General features: G+C 43.3%; 1 protein-coding gene across 1 annotated transcript in view; it reads right to left on the bottom strand.

Moving 5' to 3' along the window:
• Window positions 1-24666, bottom strand: part of LOC118387709 (WD repeat-containing protein 70) — an 82324-nt gene that overhangs the window by 10682 nt on the left and 46976 nt on the right. Inside the window, exons 11-15 of the mRNA XM_035776350.2 lie at window positions 17720-17819; window positions 16998-17082; window positions 16641-16779; window positions 9329-9429; window positions 3684-3763 (exon numbers count right to left, since the gene is read on the bottom strand). Coding sequence (XP_035632243.1) covers window positions 3684-3763; window positions 9329-9429; window positions 16641-16779; window positions 16998-17082; window positions 17720-17819 — 505 coding nt within the window. The remainder of the gene's footprint in view (window positions 1-3683; window positions 3764-9328; window positions 9430-16640; window positions 16780-16997; window positions 17083-17719; window positions 17820-24666) is intronic.

The following is a 24666-nucleotide window of genomic DNA, read 5'->3' as shown; positions in this document are numbered from 1 at the left end:
TTATTGCGTGTCCCCAACAATATGTGTACGCTTGTATAGCTGAGTAAGTACCCGTGTGTGCGTGTGTGTGTATGTGTTTCCTCAGGGGTTACAAAGGGACACAGAGTGGGCTAGATGAAGTGATTTTCCATTCAGGAGCCCCTGTTGTCACTGCTCAGTGTTAATTCTTCTCCTCCATGCTACATTAACCAAAAAGGTTACTGTTAACAGATTTCCACTCTTTTCTCAATGGGCCATCACCACGCTTCCTGTCCCCTCTAATTTTCCAGCACTAGGGCACAAGTGCGTCACTCAGCGACCGCGGCCATCAGACACCGGCCAATAGTCTCTCAGCTTGTCGGGGTGATGGTGATATCACATGATGGATATTAGAGAAGGGTTCTGTCACCTAAACAATAAGCTGTGTTTCCCTCCTAGTCTATCACAGCACAGCCAGGTGTCTTGTCCTCCAGTTACTGTTCACCCATTACCTCAGTGGGAGTGAGAGAGTCTTCTGTATGAGGTTGAGAGAGCCACACGTCGTCCATGCACCGTGCAGCTGAGTGACTCGTGTGGAAATGACAGACTGGCTGGGTTAAAGAATGGTCAAGTGTGGTGGGTTGTAGGGAGGGGGGAGTGTGTTGATTCAGGAGAGGGGTGAGTGGGAGTATGATACGGGAGTGTGTGTGTGTGTTAGCGGGGGTATCACGCTGCCGGGGGTGGGCGAGGTGGCTGTCCCTGGCGTGACTGGAGCCCTGGTGGCTGACGCGTGGCATCATGCCCTGTGGCTGTCTGTTCACTCACTCTCACCCCAACGCCATCAGCTAATGGCAAAACTCGCTGATGCTGCCTGCCTCTGAAAGCTGTGTGTGTGTGTGTGTGTGTGTGTGTGGGTTTCTGTTAGCTGGTAATAGACGGCTTGTGGATGATACAAATTTTAAAAGCAGATAACTAAATTTGCCGCCGGCCAATTATCTGGGAGAAGGAAAAAAATCCCATTGCTAAACAATGCTATTTTTTACCTATTCATTAATGGAAATCCCAGTCACTAAGCTCCTCAAACAGCTCTTCGTTGCTACTAAGCTCCTCAAACAGCTCTTTGTTGCTGCTAAGCTCCTCAAACAGCTCTTCGTTGCTACTAAGCTCCTCAAACAGCTCTTCGTTGCTGCTAAGCTCCTCAAACAGCTCTTCCCTGCTGCTAAGCTCCTCAAACAGCTCTTCGTTGCTACTAAGCTCCTCAAACAGCTCTTTGTTGCTGCTAAGCTCCTCAAACAGCTCTTCGTTGCTACTAAGCTCCTCAAACAGCTCTTCGTTGCTGCTAAGCTCCTCAAACAGCTCTTCCCTGCTGCTAAGCTCCTCAAACAGCTCTTCGTTGTTACTAAGCTCCTCAAACAGCTCTTCGTTGCTGCTAAGCTCCTCAAACGGCTCTTCGTTGCTGCTAAGCTCCTCAAACGGCTCTTCGTTGCTACTAAGCTCCTCAAACAGCTCTTCGTTGCTGCTAAGCTTCTCAAACAGCTCTTCGCTGCTACTAAGCTCCTCAAACAGCTCTTCCCTGCTACTAAGCTCCTCAAACAGCTCTTCGTTGCTGCTAAGCTCCTCAAACAGCTCTTTGTTGCTGCTAAGCTCCTCAAACAGCTCTTCGTTGCTGCTAAGCTCCTCAAACAGCTCTTCGTTGCTGCTATTCTCCTCAAACAGCTCTTCGTTGCTACTAAGCTCCTCAAACAGCTCTTCGTTGCTACTAAGCTCCTCAAACAGCTCTTCCCTGCTGCTAAGCTCCTCAAACAGCTCTTCCCTGCTACTAAGCTCCTCAAACAGCTCTTCGTTGCTGCTAAGCTCCTCAAACAATTCTTCGTTGCTGCTATGCTCCTCACACAGCTCTTCGTTGCTACTAAGCTCTTCAAACAGCTCTTCGTTGCTACTAAGCTCCTCAAACAGCTCTTCCCTGCTGCTAAGCTCCTCAAACAGCTCTTCCCTGCTACTAAGCTCCTCAAACAGCTCTTCGTTGCTGCTAAGCTCCTCAAACAGCTCTTTGTTGCTGCTAAGCTCCTCAAACAGCTCTTTGTTGCTACTAAGCTCCTCAAACAGCTCTTTGTTGCTGCTAAGCTCCTCAAACAGCTCTTTGTTGCTGCTAAGCTCCTCAAACAGCTCTTTGTTGCTGCTAAGCTCCTCAAACAGCTCTTCCCTGCTACTAAGCTCCTCAAACAGCTCTTCGTTGCTACTAAGCTCCTCAAACAGCTCTTCGTTGCTACTAAGCTCCTCAAACAGCTCTTCGTTTCTGCTAAGCTCCTCAAACAGCTCTTCCCTGCTGCTGGAGTAAAACGTGTGCTTTATAAGCCCAATCATTGCTCAACAATTTTAAATGAGTGTTAAAAACTGTTTTGATGGCTATGCCTAAAATAAGCTAATATTTTTATTCCTCAACTTGTAATTGATGCACGCTTCCATTCGCCATTCAAATGGATAGGCAACAGAAGGCAGGCTTCATCAGCACGTCACTCAGCACTTTGCAATGATCTAAAGGCCGTGTGGATTTTGAAAACATACTTGTTTGAAACCTCAACGTTCTACTACATATTATGAGGCATGTCTTACCTTTCTTCAAAGTGCCCTAGCCAAAATTTGACAATATCTGTGCCGGCAATCATTTTATAAAAGACTTCCATATGACATTGAAACCAGTAGCCTATTTCTCTCATGTTCTATTGGTTTTCAAATCAACTTTGTCACCGTTCAGTAGCCGAAGGCACAATCCTAGCCATATTAGCAACCCATGCTAGTTCTTACATCTTTAGATCTCCCCTCTTTCTAGCGGATATTTTCATCTCTGTCACATGAAACCGCTAGCATGTGCAACAAACATTCGTGCATAGCCTACTGAAGACATAATAGTTTTTCAACATTTTAAGCTAAATGTTGCATCAGCCTCATTGCTTTTTAAAGTTTTTTATATGTTTTATATATATAGCCGAAGCCTACTGGTTCTACTCATTCGGAATAGGCTATTTCCTTCTCAACAAGCTGACCAAAAGAATAGGTCAACTGTTCTACTATGGGGAAGAGTAGATTCACATAGGCTAGTGATTTTGCTGATCGTTACTGGTCTTGTTGTTTGAGAAAAGGTACATGTGGACAGTTTTTCTAACATCTTCAATGTGTGCATGGGAATTCAGTAAGAAGAACGGTCAAATGTCCAGCGCTACATTTTCCTGACAGAAACCCTGGTGTGTGTGTGTATAGTGTTCCGATTGTCTAACAAGCTTTCACAAGCCCCCTTCCACTCCACATCATGCAGTGGCTTTCTGTGTTCTGGTGCAGTGCTTTTTAGACGAGGATGGCTGTCCTTCCTGGAACACAGTGACATATGGGAGGGAGCAGGCCACTGGTGACCAGATGGTTGTAGCTGTTTCAAGGTAGCTCCTACCGCTGTAGTACCCTTGAGAAAGGCACTTAAGCCAAATTGCTCTGGTAATTGTCCACCTCGTAAACGGGACTAAAATGTATGCCTTGCACAACGACTTACCCTGAGGGAAAGAGGGTCTATAATGCCTATATACAGTGTTAGGGTCGACAGCTACCGTTGAACTTGAGTTATGACTACAAGGGGCTACTAGCTAGGAAATAATTAAGTGATCATGGATGGTATATGGTAGGTGTGTTGTAGATCTCATACTAAATAATGCACAGGTGTGTGCTTAGGTACTTACGTGTGATGATGTAGTCTTGCGTCAGTGTCTCCGCCTGCCTCTCTTTCCTCTTGCTCTTCACCACACACAGCTTAGCTCCCCTACACACAGAGAGATAGAGGAGACACCATAGAGTTCATATTTCATTATGTGGGAGACACGGTCAGCTTTATACACTGTTCTCAAACGTGGGTGACTGTAGGTTAGATACAGTACCGGCCAGTCTTTTCTGATCTGCTCCTAACATGATGGAGTCTAGACAACCCACTTCCGACTAGTGTTGTCGCGATACCAGAATATTGACTTCCATACTGATACCAGGTTTAATATCATGATACTCGATACCAAAATGATACTTGATTTTTAAACATTGAACAATATGTTGATAAATTGTAGAACAACAAAATTAACAAATAGAATATCTTCCGTTCTATATTAAATTGCTTGAAAAATAAAACACCTTATAACAGAAGAATCTTACATCTTCCTTATGCAAAACCACACCAGACAACAAAATCATTTAAAAAGTACATCTAAATGGTTTTAAAATATAATTTGATACACTGAAGTTGCTCATCTATGGCCTTAATATTGGGTCAAATGACATTCATTATACCCAAATCATTTAATGTATTATATGAATAGTTTGAGCCAAAACGACATAAAAAAAAACCAGTTTGAAGCTTATATTTATTTTTTCACCTTTATTTAACCAAGTAGGCCAGTTGAGAACAAGTTCTCATTTACAACTGCGACCTGGCCAAGATAAAGCAAAGCAGTACGACAAAAACAACAGAGTTACACAAACAAACGTACAGTCAATAACACAATAGAAAAAAATCTATGTACAGTGAGTGCAAATGAAGAAGATTAGGGAGGTAAGACAACAAATAGGCCATAGAGGCGAAATAATTACAATTTATCATTAATACTGGAGTGATAGATGTGCAGATGATGATGTGCAAGTAGAGATACTGGGGTGCAAAAGAGCAAGAGGATAAGTAACAATATGGGGATGAGGTAGTTGGGTGTGCCATTTACAGATTGGCTGTGTACAGGTACAGTGATCGGGAAGCTGCTCTGACAGCTGATGCTTAAAATTAGAGGGGGAGATAAAAGACGTCAGCTTCAGTTATTTTTGCAAATCGTTCCAGTCACTGGCAGCAGAGAACTGGAAGGAAAGGCAGCCAAAGTGTTGGCTTTGGGGATGACCAGTACCTGCTGGAGCGTGTGCTACGGGTGGGTGTTGCTATGGTCACCAGTGAGCTGAGATAAGGCGGGGCCTTACCTAGCAAAGACTTATAGATGACCTGGAGCCAGTGGGTTTGGCGACGAATATGTAGTGAGGGTCAGCCAACGAGACCATACAGGTCGCAGTGGTGGGTAGTATATGGGGCTTTGGTGACAAAACGGATGGCACTGTGATAGACTACATCCAGTTTGCTGAGAAGACTGTTGGAGGGTGTAACAAGGTTATGTATCGCATCATGAGAGAAGGAGGCTTTGTTGCGAAATAGGAAGCCGATTCTAGATTTAATTTTGGATTGGAGATGCTTAATGTGAGTCTGGAAGGAGAGTTCAGTCTAACCAGACACCTAGTTGTTTGTAGTTGTCCACATATTCTAAGTCAGAACCGTCCAGAGTAGTTTATCTTATTTTTATTTTAGCTTTATTTAACTAGGCAAGTCAGTTAAGAACAAATTCTTATTTTCAAGTCAGTTAAGAACAAATTCTTATTTTCAATGACGGCCTAGGAACAGTGGGTTCAGGGGCAGAACGACAGATTTGTAACCTGTCAGCTTGGAGGTTTGAACTTGCAACCTTCCGGTTCCTAGTCCAACGCTCTAACCACTAGGCTACCCTGCCACCCCGTGATGTTAGTCTGGCGGGAGGGTGTAGGCAGCAAAAGAGCATGCACTTAGTTTTACTAGCATTTAAAATCAGTTGAAGACTACGGAAGGAGTGTTGTATGGCATTGAAGCTTGTTTGGAGGTTTGTTAGCACAGTGTCCAAAGAAGGGCCAGATGTATACAGAATGGTGTCGTCTGCATAGAGGTGGATCAGAGAATCACCAGCAGCAAGAGCGATGTCATTGATATATACAGAGAAAAGAGTCGGCCCAAGAATTGAACCCTGATGCACCCCCATAGAGACTGCCAGAGGTCCGGATGGGAGAACAGGCCCTCCGATTTGACACACTGAACTCTATCTGAGAAGTAGTTGGTGAACCAGGCGAGGCAGTCATTTGAGAAGCCAAGGCCATTGAGTCTGTTTGTTAACTTGGCTTTCAAAGATTTTCGAAAGGCAGAGCAGGATGAATATAGGTCTATAACAGTTTGGGTTTAGAGTGTCTCCTCCTATGAAGAAGGGGATGACCACGGACGCTTTCCAATCTTTGGGGATCTCAGACGATACGAAAGAGAGGTTGAATAGGCTAGTAATAGGGGTTGCAACAATTTCTAGATTGTCTAGCCCTGCTGATTTGTAGGGATCCAGATTTTGCAGCTCTTTCAGAACATCAGCTGTCTGGATTTGGGTAAAGGAGAAGCGCGGGGGGGGCTCTTGATTTATTCCACATTTTGTTGTGTTACAGCCGGAATTCAAAACGTATTAAATATGCACAAAAGTTTGGGGTCACCTAGTAATGTCCTTGTTTTCCATGAAAACATACATGAAATGAGTTGCAAAATGAATAGGAAATAGTCAAGGACATAAATAATGATTTTTAATAATAATTGTGTACTTCAAACTTTGCTTTCGTCAAAGAATCCTCCATTTGCAGCAATTACAGCCTTGCAGACCTTTGGCATTCTAGTTGTTCATTTGTCGAGGTAATCTGAAGAGATTTCACCCTATGCTTCCTGAAGCGCCTCCCACAACTTGAATTGGCTTGATGGGCACTCCTTACGTACCATACAGTCATGCTCCCACAACAGCTCAATAGTGTTGAGATCTGGTGACTGTACTGGCCACTCCATTATAGGCAGAATACCAGCTGACTGCTTCTTCCCTAAATAATTAATGCACAGTTTGGAGCTGTGCTTTGGGTCATTGTCCTGTTGTAGGAGCAAATTGGCTCCAACTGTCCACAGGACATGGCATGGAGTTACAAAGCGGAGTGATAGCTTCTCCTTCTTCAAGATCCCTTTTACCCTGTACAAATCACCCACTTTACCACCACCAAAGCACCCCCAGACCATCACAGATGCCGTCAAGAACTCCTCCAGCATCTTTTAATTTTTTCTGGGTCTTACGAAAGTTCTTCTTTGTGATCGTAAAACCTTAAACTTAGATTTGTCTGTCCATAAAACCTTTTTCCAATCTTCCTCTGTCCAGTGTCTGTGTTCTTTTCCCCATTTTGATCTTTTATTTTTATTGGCCAGTCTGAGATGTGGCTTTTTCTTTGCAATTCTGCCTTGCTGGCCAGCATGTTTCAGTTTTCAGCTGCGCTAATATAATTGCAAAAGGGATTTCTAATGATCAATTAGCCTTTTAAGATGATAAACTTGGATTAGCTAAGACAACGTGCCATTGGAACACAGGAGTGATGGTTGCTGATAATGGGCCTCTGTACGCCTATGTAGATATTCCATAAAAAATCTGCCGTTTCCAGCTACAATAGTCATTTACAACATTAACAACGTCTACACGGTAATTCTGATCAATTTGATGTTATTTTAATGGACTTTAAAAATATATTTTCTTTCAAATACAAGGACATTTCTAAGTGATCCCAAACTTTGGATTGGTAGTGTATGTTTTTTCTCACCCATCTCCACACAATATCCAATCATTAAAAAAAAAGAAGGTTGTAAATGAAATAGAAAAATAACTAATTTGCATAAGTATTCACACCCTTGAGTCAATATGTTGTAGAAGCACCTTTGGCAGCGATTACTGCTGTGACTATTTCTGGGTAAGTCTCTTAAAAGCTTGGATTGTGCAACATTCGCCCATTATTCTTTTCAAAATTCTTCAAGCTCTGTCAAATTGGTTGTGGATCATCGCTAGAGAACCATGTTCAGGTCTTGCCATAGATTTTCAAGTAGATTTAAGTCAAAAATGTAACTCGGCCACACAGGAACATTCACTGTCTTCTTGGTAAGCAACTCCAGTGTAGATTTGGCCTTTTAGGTTACTGTCCTGCTGAAAGGTGAATTACTCACCCAGTGTCTGGTGGAAGGCAGACAACCAGATTATCCTATAGGATTTTGCTTGTGCTTAGCTCCATTACATTTATTTTTTATCCTGAAAAACTCCCAATTCGTTAATGATTACAAGCATACCCATAACATGATGCAGCCACCACTATGCTTGAAAATATGGAGAATGGTACTCAGTAATGTGTTGTATTGGATTTACCCCAAACATAACACTTTGTATTTAGGACAAAAAGTTAATTGCTTTTCCAATTTAGTGCCTTGTTGCAAACAGGATGCATGTTTTTGAATATATATCTATTCTGTACGGACTTCTTTCTTATCACTGTCAATTAGGTTAGTATTGTGGAGTAACTACCATGTTTTGATCCATCCTCAGTTTTCTCCTATCACAGCCATTAAACAAACTATTTTAAAGTCACCATTGGCCTGGGTGAAATAAAAGGGATATACAATGTCTGCTTTTTTTTACTCATCTACCAATAGGTGCCCCTCTTTGCGAGGCATTGGAAACCTCCCTGGTCTTTGTGGTTGAATCTGTGTTTGAAATTCACTGCTCGACTAAGGGACCTTAAAGATAATTGTATGTGTGGGGTACAGAGATTAGGTAAAAATCTGGTTGAAAAATATTATTGCATGCAACTTATTATTTGACTTGTTAAGCACATTTTCACTCCTGAACTTATTTAGGCTTGCTATAAGAAAGGGATTGAATATTTCAGCTTTTTTTTGTGTGTGGGCCAGTGAAAAAAAGTCTAAATTTATTCAATTTTAAATTCAGGCTGTAAAACAACAAAATGTGGAAAAAGTCAAGGGGTGTGAAAACTTTCTGAAGGCACTGTAGTTACTAGTAGAATAACGTTACAATGCAAATGTCATGTGTGAATATATATTTTTAAGTCGTTTTGGAACTAAAACTCCCTTGCACTGGGCGGCTTTTGCATAGTTGTTTGGGTGGGCTGGCCCTCATCTGCTCTGCAAGGAAAGAATTCCCATATTTCGCTTCAGGAGCCATTTTTGTCAACAAGCTGTGGGCATGGAGGTATGTTTTCGTTAGAAGAAGCCATGCTGTCGGCATTTTCTCTCCCCTCGCTTGCTTCCCAAAAGTGGCTCTCGCTGTGTCAGCTGCATGCACAAGCGCAAGTAGCCTGGCTAGCTTACTACTGCCCCCTTGAGAAGACTCAGACAAATTACTAGACAGACTCAATCCTTTCAATCCGTACATGACGTGAGACTTCACATATGACAGAACTACGGAAAGTAACAAAAATTCTAGCGCCGACCCGTTTGTCATGTTCTAGTATCAAAAAAGCACCGACGTTTCAGTATACCGTGCAACGCTACTTCAGACCAATTATCAAATGTGCACACTATCATTTCTCAATGGGAGTTTGTACAGTGAAGTCAGAAAAAGACTGATGTACAGGACAGCTAAAAACTCGCCATGCAAAAAGACAACTTCCGTCCGCAGCTACCGTAAAGGTAAGCATTCTCAGCGCAGCGTACCTGTGACTCTTGACAGGGTCGTAGTAGACCTTAGCCAGTCCGTTTCCAGTCCCCACCATAATCTGATTCAGCTTGGGATGCCAGAGACACCGCACCACACCCTGAAAAATACACAAAGAGAAACAGACAGGAGATGAGCTTTTTAGAAACATGGTGAACATTTGATTGTAACATGATTAAAACCATTCTTAGTGATAACCGCTGGAGCGGACACAGGCAGGTTTTTAACTGTCGGAGTGGTCTCTGCATTAGCTGACTATATTTGGTCGTCAGGACGCAGCCGGGATCCTTCAGTCTGTGTATGACAGATGGCTCGCTGCCAAGGGCAAATGTGACCACGCTCATCCAGAGTGTGTGTGTGTGTGTGTGGTGTTTGCGTGTATGCAAAAGTGTTTAGCAGTGATGAAGCACCTACGAGTGCATGTGTGTAGAGACTTCCAGTTGATAGGTTGAAATTCTGAGAGTTGCAAATCAGATGTGTGGCAGCTAACACAGTAGTGGCTGGACGTTGGGATTTTTCTGAATGTAGAGCAGAATCCTCAGGCTATTTTGAGCTCTCTTCATCCCTCTCTCGAAGACCCTATTTGTAACAGCGGGGCCAAAACAGGGGCCAAAACAGAGGAATGGAAGAGGATGCATTGCTCTCATGCATAGGGATGGCACAATTAGCGTACAACCGTGTAACCGACGGTTGTAGACGAAAACCTTCATGAAAATAAAATATCCTTCATAACAGTGAAATGTCAAGTGTTCCATGAGCTGAAATAAAAAGACCACAGAAATGTTTCATACGCACAAAAAGCTTATTTCTCTCAAACTTTCTGCACAAATGTGTTTACATCCATGTTAGTGAGCATTTCTCCTTTGCCAAGATAATCCTTCCACTTGCATATCATTACACAGGTGCATCTTGTGCTGGGGACAATAAAAGGCCACTTTAAAATGTGCAGTTTTGTCACACAACACAATGCCACAGATGTCTCAAGTTTTGGGGGCGTGTACAATTGGTATGCTGACTGCAGGAATGTCCACCAGTGCTATTGCAAGATAATAGAATGTTAATTTCTATTCCATAAGCAGTCTCCAACGTTGTTTTAGAGAATTTGGCAGTACATCCAACCGGCCTCACAATCGCAGACCACATGTAACCACCCCAGCCCAGGACCTCCACATCCGGCTTCTTCACCTGTGGGATCATCTGAGGCCAGTCAACTGGACTACAGACGAAACTGTGGGTTTGCACATCAACCAAAGAATTTCTGAACAAACAGAAACCATCTCAGGGAAGCTCATCTGTGTGCTCGTCGTCCTCCTTAGGGTCTTAAAATGACTGCATTTCGGCGTCGTAACGGACTTTAGTGGGAAAATGCTCACCTTCGATGGCCACTGGCATGCTAGAGAAGTGTGTTCTCCACGGATGAATGTATGGCGTCGTTTAGGCGAGCGGTTTACTGATTCCAATGTTGTGAACAGCCCATTGTCGTGCCATTCATCCGCCGCCATCACCTCATGTTTTAGCTTGATAAAGGTTCTGTACACAATTCCTGGAAAATGGCCCAGTTCTTCCATGGCCTGCATACTCACCAGACTTGTCACCCATTGAGCATGTTTGGGATGCTCTGGGTCAATGTGTATGACAGCGTGTTCCAGTTCCTGCCAACATCCAGCAACTTCGCACTGCCATTGAAGAGGAGTGGGACAACATTCCATAGGCAACAATCAACAGCCTGATCAACTCTATGCGAAGGAGAGGTCGCGCTGCATGAGGAAAATGGTGGTCACACAAGATACTGACTGGTTTTCTGATCCACACCCCAACCTTTTTCATAAGGTATCTGTGACCAACAGATGCATATCTGTATCTCCAGTCGTGAAATCAATGGATTAGGGCCTAATGAATATATTTCAATTGACTGATTTCCTAATATGAACTGCAACTCAGTAAAATATTTGAAATTGTTGCATGTTGCATTTATATTTGTATTCAATGTACATAGACCGTGGTCATTTGTCTGGCCAATTACCATCATCCAAAATTCCATGACCGTCAGAGACCTACTCGCTCACACTGAGGTGCAATTTCCTCTATGCATGACTGTGTGTGTGACAGAGAGGGAGGAATAATGATGATTTTTTAGTTCACAAAGGATAGCGTTTTGTATTAAAATAAATGATGAAAACGGTTTATGCTGGGCAGTGGGCAGTACTACAAGCAGAGACCATGGATGGAGTATTAGTGTGTATGTGGAAATCAGTGGCCCAGTGGGGGATGGGACAGGATGGGGACGGTTAGGACTAGGAGTGGTGTGCTGTGGGGAGGGTCTGTAACTGGTTGAAAGCTGCTTAACGCCCAGCTGTTCAGCTTCCCACCGGGCTCCAGTTGGTAAGGGGACCAACACACAGCAACCAAAACACACACATACTATTAGGAACTCACCTATTCCCACAATACCTATGCATTACACATCATGCACTTACATAAACACAGTCAGCCAAACAGTCCCTCACCACAACATCCCAGATCCTCAAACACTTGCCTAGCAGACCCCCGAGGCACCTCCAGCAGCTCTGTGGTGACGGGTGAGTGAGTGTAGTGGACATGTCAGGGTTAATCTACCCCACTGACCATGTGGCGAAGTAATTGATGATTTAGAAAATATCTAGAAAATGCTCCCAATCAGAACTTTAAGAAATGTGTAAACATGGTGCACAAATGTTTACTCCATGTGTAACTCTGTGTTGTCTGTTCACAGTGCTATGCTTTATCTTGGCCAGGTCGCAGTTGCAAATGAGAACTTGTTCTCAACTAGCCTACCTGGTTAAATAAAGGTGAAATAAAAAAATAAAAAACGTATCTGGACAGAACTGTGTCAGTGTGTATGTGTGTATAGCGTAATGAACCAAAGCGCCCCTTGTAGAGATGCTTCAATGACAATCAATGGGCAGTGTGTAAAACAGCCTATCACGGTCGCTATGGTACCGGAGCACATCAATCACATCACATGCATAGCACTGAGGAATTCCGTTCCACTCCAGTGAAGGCTCAATCACAGTTCAGAGACTTGACCCAGCAGCATCCCAACACAGGCAAGAACCAAGTAGAACCGAGCCTAGCAGAGCTCAGCCCAACACAGGCAAGATCAGCAGAACCAAGACCAGCAGAACAAGTCCGATCCAACCCAACTGACTCAGCCCAGCCAGGTATGGCCCAGCCCAAGCCAGCAGAGCTATGCGGTAGCCTCGCTGAGCAGTAGAGGGTTCCAATGTGGATATTCAGAGCCGTGTGTTTACAGTGTGGGGAATACACTGTTTACACTCCTACTCCACACAAGGTTGTAAGGACACATCCATACAAAGCCTAACTATCACCCCCCTTTTCCCCATGCCACAGCTGACTATTTACCCACAGCAGACAGAAATATAGCGTTGGTGCCATCAAATGGGAAATTCTCTACTAAAGTATCCGAGTTTGCCTGAGCACCCCATAACTGAAATCAGAATGACCTCCAGATAGGCCCTTGTGGAGGAGCAACGTACTGAGCCACAAAGAGGAGAACCACCATGGACATTGGCCCACCTTCCACCCTCCTCACACTAAAGATGAAAGCATCTCTATCAAAGAGCAGGAGAGGAAGGCTACTGTTCGAGAGCCATCAAGCGTGAGAAGTGAAGTGTTGCGAGTGCAGACATCAACACACAGATGTGACACACACTATGAGAATGTGAGGCGGGGACAACGCCTCACCGACACACAACACCCAGCCACCAGAAATAAATACCCATTACACCCACAGGGTCTTTGCCATTTCTCCCCAGAGGAATCTACCGTAGGGTTCCCGGGACCGCTACATCCACCAGGACTCTCACCGATAGGTATTTCTCAGAGGTATTTCCCACTGTACCTCAGCTGGAGTGAGTCTGTGAGTCCTCACCTGGTTCATGCCTGTTGTCATCGACAGAGATAAGCTTAGAGTGGCTGGAGTATTTACCTAACCCAGGCTAAAAACTCCTCCATGCCATAGCACAGCCTATGCCCCTGGTCCAGGGGTTATGAAGACTGTTTAGTCGGAGATGATTGGTAGCCCTGCCTTTCACTCGACCGTCTGGTACACCGCTTCATATAGACAGCACTTAAATTCTTAACCCATCTCAGAGCGGGGACGGCTGGTGTAAACACAGTAAACAGCTCATTGGTCAGGTCCCTCGAGTGCACGTCGCCCCAGAAATAACTACATCTGCTGCAAAGACAAACGTTTAACACCTCAGAGCTTTGCTTATCTGATTTGGAATGGGGTAGGTACTAAATATACATGGGTACATGCACTTAAGAGTTGTGTCTCTCTCTCTCTCTCTCTCTCTCTCTCTGTAGGCTGTGCCAGGCCGGCTGTCAAACATATATGGAGAGGAGACGGCAGCCGGCTGGCAGGTAGGGTGCAACGCGACCGCTGTAAACCCCCAGAGGATAGGAGAACCTGGCTGTCCAGACTGGACCAGAGGGATACTGAGTTAGCCTCTGTCAGACCTCACTGTTTTGACTACACATACAGTCTGATAAATCCACTGGAGGTCTGGGGTGGACGGGAGAGAGAGAGAGAGAGCAAGGAGAGGTGGAAAGGGATTGGTAGAAGAGAGGAGAATGGAAAAAGAGCTGCGCTGCGCATACTTTACTGTACCACATGACACAGAGAGAACATTCTTTCAACCTGGGGCTGGCGGTGTGGTTTCAATTCTCCACAGACAGAGCTCTCTCTCTCACAGCAGCCTTCTGATCTGGATCCCCATCTACCCTGGTGAAGGGAGCTATTCTGATCAGCTAATACTAGACAGACGCTGCAGTGGAGTGTCGGTGAGAAGAGCGTCTGGAGCTGCTGTATCTCCAGAAGATCATTTTTACACCTACGTGCCCTTTGCCTTGGCAACAAGTAGCATGTACAGAAGGTTCCCTACATGCTAGATTGCAGAAGACATTACTTCACATGTACATTAATATGTGTATGTGAATGGACTATACAATGTTTTGCTAGTTAGACCAGTTAATTCTCTATCCAATGTTTAATGAATCAATTGGAAAAGCATCTTCTGCCAATACTTGACGAGGTTGATTGGCAGAGAGTAGGGTTACATTATGCCTCTCTTTCCTGGCTTGGCTCGGCCCCAAACCGTGTTCCTGACTCTTTTCTCCTGGCTTGGATGGGTTGAGCTGGGTTTTCCAGTTGTCCCTGCACTGAAAGATGATCGTGCTACTGGCAAACCACAGAGTTGGGGGAAACATCAGAATTCTGCTCTCATTCAGAGATAGCACAGGTGGCCATGTTTAGACCCACAGCCATAACTCAAGGCAGATGCTTAAAGAGAAAAGGCTAACACTGTTGAAATGTAGCAAGGATACATGTAGGCTAATTCTGATGTTCAGACACACATGCATGGCTTGAATTAAATGACGTGATACAAAGGTGAAACAAAGCTTAAGGTCACTTGTTCCATGAATTGTTCATAATGAAATCTACATATCAACAGGGACACGTATTGGAGGGGCTGTGTGAGCCTCTATAATAACATACATTTTCAACCAGCAGGACTGTTAAAACAGAACTTGGCCATCAAAAAACCCTCACTGCTACTTACATAAGGCAACAGAACCAGTAGACACCAGGCCTGAGGGATTAAGTTTAGCGTTCAGCAGTATCAGAACATACTAATAGAGTTCAGCAGTATCTACAGGATCAGAACATATTAATAGAGTTCAGCAGTATCTACAGGATCAGAACATATTAAGAGTTCAGCAGTATCTACAGTATCAGAACATATTAATAGAGTTCAGCAGTATCTACAGGATCAGAACATATTAATAGAGTTCAGCAGTATCTACAGGATCAGAACATATTAATAGAGTTCAGCAGTATCTACAGGATCAGAACATATTAATAGAGTTCAGCAGTATCTACAGGATCAGAACATAATAATAGAGTTCAGCAGTATCTACAGGATCAGAACATACTAATAGAGTTCAGCAGTATCTACAGGATCAGAACATACTAATAGAGTTCAGCAGTATCTACAGGATCAGAACATACTAATAGAGTTCAGCAGTATCTACAGTATCAGAACTTACTAATAGAGTTCAGCAGTATCTACAGGATCAGAACTTACTAATAGAGTTCAGCAGTATCTACAGTCAGAACTTACTAATAGAGTTCAGTATCTACAGTATCAGAATCTAATAGAGTTCAGCAGGATCAGAACATACTAATAGAGTTCAGCAGTATCTACAGTATCAGAACATATTAATAGAGTTGAGCAGTATCTACAGGATCAGAACTTACTAATAGAGTTCAGCAGTATCTACAGGATCAGAACTTACTAATAGAGTTCAGCAGTATCTACAGTATCAGAACTTACTAATAGAGTTCAGCAGTATCTAAAGTATCAGAACTTACTAAGAGTTCAGCAGTATCTACAGTATCAGAACTTACTAATAGAGTTCAGCAGTATCTACAGTATCAGAACTTACTAAGAGTTCAGCAGTATCTACAGTATCAGAACTTACTAAGAGTTCAGCAGTATCTACAGTATCAGAACTTACTAATAGAGTTCAGCAGTATCTACAGTATCAGAACTTACTAATAGAGTTCAGCAGTATCTAAAGTATCAGAACTTACTAAGAGTTCAGCAGTATCTACAGTATCAGAACTTACTAAGAGTTCAGCAGTATCTACAGTATCAGAACTTACTAATAGAGTTCAGCAGTATCTACAGTATCAGAACTTACTAATAGAGTTCAGCAGTACCTACAGTATCAGAACTTACTAATAGAGTTCAGCAGTATCTACAGTATCAGAACTTACTAATAGAGTTCAGCAGTGTGCACTATTCCCCAGGATAACCCTCCTATCCTGCCTGTACAGTCACAGTAGTGGTTGTAAAGTAGCTCTAACCCCTGCTGGGGATAATTAATCTTGGGTTAAATGGGAAATTACCTTAAACCCCGTAATCTGAACAGACAAGACTTATTTCCTGCCCAAATGAGAGCTTACACTGATGTAGGAGAGTTTTAAGATGGAACACAAGGACAAACCCCAAATCCTGAGAGGAAATGACATTTCAGGGACTTTCTAGGGAAGTCTGCAATACTGCCTCTGTTGCAATCTACATAAATGAATGTTGCCCCTTCAACCAATTATTACAGTTTGATTACATGTTTTTATTATAACGTCTGTGAATCACCACAATTAAATGAAACCTGAGGATATGATGTAGTCATTGTGGTCAGTTATTATTAGTGTTGCAGTCGAAGTTAAATAATGTTTCTTACCGCGTTGGTGACATCTATCTCATAAACCTTCTGGAAGGAGGCTCTGTCAAAGAACACCAGCTTCCCGTTGCCCTCGTCCTTCTTCACCGACGTCCCCGTCACCAGCAGCTTGTCATCAGGGCTGAAACAGCAGTCTGTCCTGTTCGGGACACAGTCACACACCACACTTCAGCCAGCTGATACTAGACAAGCACATTATTATTTTTTTTAAGTCATGTCCTTCAGTTGTTCTCAGGAACTGTACCCTGCACATGTAGGTAGTACCAACCAGTTATATTAAAGTAATCACAGGAAATCCCATAAAGGGTGTTCAAATCACCAATGATTAATCAAGGGAATAACGACAGGAGTACTCACATGGAGAAGAAGGCGGAAAGCCCTGTAGCCACATTCAGAGGCTTCTTGAAGTTACGGATGTCCCAGGTCTTTAGAGTGTCATCACCTGGCAGAGAAAATGGAAGTTATTCAAGAGGTATTGTAATTATTTCAAGGTGCACAACTCTCTCCTGTGTTACGCACCATAGGTCACACAGTCTGGTCAGTCATGTACAGAAAAATACTGTTTGTTCTTAACTCAACAGTGACCTTACGGGGAACTATAATGGTTAAGGAACACTGGCACCCTGATGAGAGAGTCAACACAGGCATGATCTAAGGCTGAGGCATCGCGGGCCAAGCATACAGCCCACTCAGAGGGACGTACGGCTAGAACAGAACACACGCCAAGACGGAGGAAACCCCTCTGCTTCTGTGTATGGAAGATCTGCATGTGTGCTGCACAGCTTCACTGATGGTGACAGACTGGCTGTCTTTATTTGCACTTTGGGGAAGAGATGAGCTCTTTCCCCGCTGAAACAACAGACTTGTGGATGCGTGTTCAGACATGACATCTCCCCTGAAAGCACAGGGTCAGGGCTGGGGCAGAGGGACTCGCTCCAACGTATACACACACAGGCACAGAGCTACAGTACAGTGTTGTTGAACGCACAGTCAGGCAACACTGATGTCCATGTTATACTGGTGGTGTACTGTAGTAAGGAGGAAATGGGTAAGTAGTGAGGCAGGCTGATAGATCCCACCTCCTCGAGAGGCCAGTGTTGTCCCGTCGTAGGAGAAGGTGAGACAGGAGGTGTCTGTTCCTGGGGCGTGGGCCTGGCGACAGTGGAACTTGGTGTGGACCTGAGGATGAAGAGGATAGAGGATAGAGGTCAAAAGGTATGACAAGTAAAGGTGACCCAACATTCACATAGACATCGTATCAGACTGAACATCCCAGGACATCGTCTCAGTGGCGGAAGTGCTGTAGCAAATGCATGTTCCCTAGACTGTCAATCACCTTTGGTGAACTTCTAAACATTATTCTAGAAGTTTTCTGTCACCAACGGATGTTGAACTCTTACCACTCCAGTAACATAAAGACTTATTCATGCTCCATCTCTTCAAGACAACATACGGTTTCAATTAGCTCCTAAAACACCATACCCTCAAAACCACCATGTTGTACGATACGCTCAGACCTTTGCAGACGGTACAGACACAGTGTATGATTTTAGACTCTGGGGGTTTACCTTGGCAAGCTGAGCTGCCCGACTACTAGTCTTTTATTTTTCTCGATTTAAATCCGAAACACATAATCATAACTCAAGACGTATGTCCCACACCACCATACATAGCAGATAAACCACTTTGTCCTAACCCTTTTAAGGCATTTAGGTTGGAAAGCTTACAAGACTTTACACGTGACCGGGGTCAGTTATAGTGACTTTAATAACACTGTAAACACCATGTGTCAGGGGCGTCATACATTTGCACGGACATATCAATACTAAAACGAAAACATGGTTGACATTGCAGCATGTGACGTGATCAACACGTGCCACTCGCACCATGGAAGCCACGTGATTTTTCAGCCCAGAGTCAAATCTATTGAGGGCTCTGAAACGGCCTGACAGTGCTAATGCTGGCTAAAACGCCCTCACTGGTTAAAAAAGCTGATACAACAGAATTTCACTTTGAGTAGTGCTTTTATAGATCATCTATTGAAAAGCTGTTTATGAGTCTCGGGGGGGAGGGGGGGGGGTGACGTGTAGTACATTTAAGATACAGATTATTTAGATAAAAGCCAATCAGACTGATAAGTGGCCATGTGAAGTCAAGTTCATCCACCAACATTCATCTCAGCTCCCTAACCATGTCCACACTGAAGCAGACTGCAGCAATCCAAGATAGCCTCCCATCCAATGTGGTTCCTGTGTGCTCCACTGCATCAACTCCTGTTGCGGCAGAGGCGCTGTGTGTCAAGGTCCACAGGTCCAGACTATTGGCATTGCCGCAATGTGCCTTCAGGATGGAATGGCAAGGAGAGTTATAGCTTTTGCTCCACAGCACTAAACCAAAGCCACTCAGACCGATGAGAAACAACACGGAGGAGGAACACATTTGCACAACCCAGCACACACAGAGTTAAAAAAAGAAAAATGTAGATTATCAGAATAGAATGATATATTATAATATAATAATAATAATATATGTATAAACTGGGTGGTTGGAGCCCTGAATGTTGGTTTATCAGATCGTATACCATGGGTATGACAAAATAGTACTTTGTGCTGTTCTAATAATGTTGGTAACGAGTTTATAATAGCATTAAGGCACCTCAGGGGTTTGTGGTATATGGTCAATATACCACGGCTAAGGGCTGTATCCAGGCACTCCTTAGCTGTGGTATATTGGCCATATAGCACACCTCCTCGGGCCTTATTGCTTAATTACTGTATATCATAGCGAATCTCGGCTTTACCTGTGCTGAGTACAACCAGACAACCAACATAAATCACAACCAGACAGCTTTCAGCACTGACGAAAAGGACTTCCCAGCACTCAAACATACACAACCTGGATTTATGTATGTAAACCTTCAACTCTAAACGATAACCAAATACATCAATGGTAAATTAAATATAGCAACAAAGGAATTTCAGTCAGAGAGCAAGAGAAGGAATTTGAAATGGAGGGATGGTGGGATAAAGTAGAGGGAAAAGATAAGAGAGCTAGAGAAAGAGAGAGCATATATTGCCAGAAAAGGAGACAGAGGAATGAAACAGGTGGTGCTGTATTGACGAGAGAGGGAACAGGGTCATAAGCACCATAGTAAGTGGAGGGAGGTTATTAAGCTGGGAAAGAAATAGAACGCTGCTGTATACTGTCAGCTTCAGATAACACACACATCATCCACTCACTGCGTTTTATCACTCAACGTCTCTCTCCGTCTATTCCAGTCCTCTCTATACCATTTGGCCTCAACGACTTCTTTTCTTTTATCTCTCAAGTATCTCATATCCTCTGGGGCAAATGGTTTTTGAAGAGTGATTTCTAAAAGCTTCGCTTGTATATGTTTGTTTTTTTCCATGTTCAAAAGTTTAAAATGTTAAATGAATAACAGGGGAGAAATCTCAACACAGAGAGAAGTATGACCAGGACAATATCTGGAAGCCCAGCACTCTTTTTAACCTACAAATAATTCATTTTGCATACCAGAAAAAGTACATTAGCTTTTCAAGCTGTAATGAATGTGAAAACCAAGCACTAAGTTCATATTTTGGGTCAAATGATCTCATTTACGAGATCCTAGATATTCTTGCAAATTAAGAAGTCCTTACTTTTGCTAAACAGAGCAATGTGACCCCTGGTTGAGCTATGGGAACTGGGGTCGTTATTCTCCCAGCCCAAAACACAGACATGAGGTAAGCCGTGTTACAGGGAGATTTGATTACTGTTGACATGACATATTCATCCCTTTCCCTGCACCGCTCTCCTCAGTAGAGGAATGGGAAAGGTGATGGGAGAGAGACAGAGGGAGGGGGGGCGACATAGTTACAGCTTCAACCAGGAAAGGGTCTTCTGAGAACTGGAAACCCTGCTGAGATACAGCAGAGCACCAAATTCTTCTCATTTCACTCCTCAGGCTGGAGAAAGAAGATTCCTAATAGTGATCTAGAATTTTTTAAATTATTTTACCTTTATTTAACTAGGCAAGTCAGTTAAGAACAAATTCTTATTTTCAATGATGGCTTAGGAACAGAATCACACTGACTTATAGGTATCTCACCTAAGGCATGGGGAGTATCAACCGTCATTGTACCAGTCAATCACACAATGCATTTGTGTTACTTCAATCCAATCCTATACTGTGTATTTGCCGACTACATTCTTACAGGTTTTAATATGTGTTCATTTCCTGATGTTGGTTTACTTCCAGTGTTAAGCCTAGCTTCCTGTTCTGCACCAGGTTGTGAAACTCGACTCTTAGTTTGAAGCCTGTCTCAGATTTCTCGCTCTCCCCTTCCTCAGTATGGAGCAATAGGTGGCCCCTCTCTATGAATCCCTGTCCCACACACACACTAAATTATATGCATGGATGAAAACAGATTGGGCTCAGAGCCTACAACTAGAGGTTGACCGATTAATCGGCATGGCTGATTAATTAGGGACGACTGCACGGTTTCATAACAATCGGTAATCGGCAATGTAATCGGACTATAGCCGATTACATTGCACTCTACGAGGAGCCTGTGTGGCAGGTTCACCACCTGTTACGCAAGTGCAGTAATAAGCCAAGGTAAGTTGCTAGCTAGCATTAAACTTATAAAAAACAATCAATCTTGATGATAATACTAATTTAACTTGCTTGTCCTGTGTTGCAAATAATCAATGCGGTGCCTGTTAATTTATCATCGAATCACAGCCTACGTCATCAAACTGGTGATGATTTAACAAGCACATTTGCGAAAAAAGCAGTTGTTGCACCAATGTACCGAACCATAAACATCAATGAGTTTCTTAAAATCAATACAAGTATATATATTTTTAAACCTGCATATTTAGTTAAAAGAAATTCATGTTAGCAGGCAATATTAACCAATTATGTTACTTCTCTTGCGTTCCGTGAAAGCAGAGTCAGGGTATATGCAGCAGTTTGAGCTGCCTGGCTCATTGCGAACTGTGTGAAGACCATTTCTTCCTAACAAAGACCGTAATTAATTTGCCACGATTTACATTATGATGACATAACATTGAATGTTGTGCAATGTAACAGCAATATTTAGACTTAGGGTTGCCACCCGTTCAATAAAATATGGAACGGTGAAAGAATAAATGTTTTGTTTTCTAAATGATAGTTTCCGGATTTTTACCATATTAATGACCCAAGGCACGTATTTGTGTGTTTATTATATTATAATAATTAGGTCTATGATTTGATATTTGATAGAGCAGTCTGACTGAGCGGTGGTCGGCAGCAGAAGATTCGTAAGCATTCATTCAAACAGCACTTTCCTGCGTTTGCCAGCTACTCTTCGCAATGCTTGAAGCAACTCCCGAGATTAGACTGGCAATACTATTGTGCCTATAAGAACATCCAATAGTCAAAGGTATATGGAATACAAATGGTATAGAGAGAAATAGTCCTATAATTTCTCTAATAACTACAACCTAAAACTTCTTAACTGGGAATATTGAAGACTCATGTTAAAAGGAACCACCAGCTTTCATATGTTCTCATGTTCTGAGCAAGGAACTTAAACGTTAGCTTTCTTACATGGCACATATTGCACTTTTACTTTCTTCTCCAACACTTTGTTTTTAATCCAAATTGAACATGTTTCATTATTTACTTGAGGCTAAATTGATTTTATTGATGTATTATATTAAGTTAAAATAAGTGTTCATTCAGTATTGTTGTAATTGTCATTATTACAATTGTATTTTATTTGAAATCGGCACTGGCTTTTTTTGGTCCTCCAATAATCATAATCGGTCGACCTAGTTTCATCCTTGGAAGGGTCTGATAAAGATCTACCACAAGCATAACTGTTCCTGACCATGTTATCAGAGTAGCGTTATATCAATATTACAACCGCCACAACCAACACACACAATGACACATTACTACACACACCTGAGCCACCTTGTGAGGACCTCTGTCTAGTCAGCCTTACGATCAGGCTCTGAACTCTTGCTGGTTGTGAGGATCAAGCTGCCCAACTCCATCCCTGAATAGCTGCTTTGATCCTTCATGGAAATCAACAAGTCCTACTCTCTCTCTGTGTGTGTGTTTTAGAGAAAGATGTCAAGTGTTTTCTGAGCCAATCTCCTCTACCTTATCTCTCCATCTCCTCCACAAAACATTTCTCTAAGTCATAAAGCCTTAGCCAAAATGCAGGGAATAAAATCTCTTCACTTTAGGATGTAGAAACAGGTTAAGAACCATATTGGAGGCTGTCAGTGGCATTCCTTTGCCACAAGGCAAATCTCCCAGTTCCCTGACTGGCTGGCTGCTAGTCTACCAGTCCCAGCTGTGATGGAGGCTGTGGTATTGTGGTATTGTGTCTGTAGGAGGCAGGATGCATTCAGCCAGCCAGACAGGCCCAGCTGGGGCAGTTTGTTCACACTCCAAAGGGTTCCCTGAAGACAGGATCGTAAAGAACGCTGAGTAGCTGCTCCAGCTTTCTGTCAGGGCCTGGGCTTCTCCTTGAAACATTTTCATTGGGCCTGTGTTTTTAGACCTCTGCAGGCAGTTCCTAGCCAAAGTCCCTGGCCCAATCTTTTATGGCCCCGGGATTTACTGGTTTACAGTGACACTGTGCAGAGTCACATTGCTGCTGCGTTGAGGTCCCATTAGGCCGGTGACTGCAAATGATGTGTTGGCCAGCTCTGGTCCATTTACCCAGGCAGGTATACAGTGTGTGATTAGAATAAAACAGGATGGAGGTTTATCACCAAATTTGACTTCATGCCGTCACAATATGCATATGAACAGTATGGATTGAACACATTAAGATCACAAAGGACTGTATGTTCCTCCTCATTATGGTGTGCAGAACTTCGCACAGACGTTTCGTAACGGCTCTGTACTACACTAACACTGACCACTGCTTGATTGAAACCACCCCTCGAGTGGACGCACTTTGTACTCTGGAGGGCTTGGAGGAGAACACTGACGACATAACATTCCGTACGTCTCTGTGGGAATGTTCTGGAACCGAGGCCAGCGTCTCCACGCACCGCTTTCACCCGTACGTCACCCATTCTTAGTGTGAAAGGCTTCCCAGCAGCACCCTAAAGTACCACTGCACATTACCTGGCAACCTTGGACATGAAACTGGGTGATTCTGGCACAAATGCAGTAATAACAGCAAGCCACGCAATCACTGCCGACCCTACAGCAGCAAGGCTGAGACCTTTCTTGACTCCCATCACAGGATCAATCAATCCCACGTCAGGGTTCAGGAGCCTGATCTGTCATCCTCAATAATCCTTCTTCGGTCCGAGCACTAGATCAAGGTCGGCTGGATAATTGATATTGTCTGTCGACATTTTCTGCCCATGAGTAATAGAAGTGATACGGCAAGAGATGGACTTGATCCTAACCTCTTCAGAGTGAAGAGGAGTAGCAGTGAAAGGGCATCAGCAGTGAGTTGCTAGGAAGTGGGTCTAAATCTATGCGAGTGATAAGAGTCAAATTGATTACGTTTTGTCATAATGTTTTCTGGGGTCCTCTATTTCAATCACAAACATGTCACAAACATGTCCTTGTCCCAGGGCTAGGGTTCTTACAAATGTGTAGCGGTAAAGGGCATTCAGTCAAAACTTGCCCCTCCAGCCCAGGTGGCCAGGGAACACACAGTGTTATTGTAAGCTGCTATGGGATGCTGGGTAAATATTTAGTCTGGGAGAAGAACCAGTAATAAATTAGAGAGCTTTTACTCAATCTCTCTGAGCCTGCTGTTATAGCCATGCAGGGGTGGGGGGGGGCAAGTCTCTGGGATCTGTTAGGGCTGGCAGGACAGGAATATAGCAACAGAAAACTCACTAGCATCACTCAATTCACAGACTCTCTGGCAGACGTGAGAAAATGAGTGAGGAAATGTGAAACTAAAAGCATGCCTGCTACAGATAAAATCAAAGGTTCATGGATCGTAATAATACAAAAAAAGTATTGTTACATTTGTGAATATAAAATGTTAGA

This window comes from Oncorhynchus keta, chromosome 9 (assembly GCF_023373465.1).
Source record: "Oncorhynchus keta strain PuntledgeMale-10-30-2019 chromosome 9, Oket_V2, whole genome shotgun sequence".
Classification (NCBI taxonomy): domain Eukaryota; kingdom Metazoa; phylum Chordata; class Actinopteri; order Salmoniformes; family Salmonidae; genus Oncorhynchus; species Oncorhynchus keta.
This window is presented reverse-complemented; position numbering and strand designations above follow the sequence as displayed.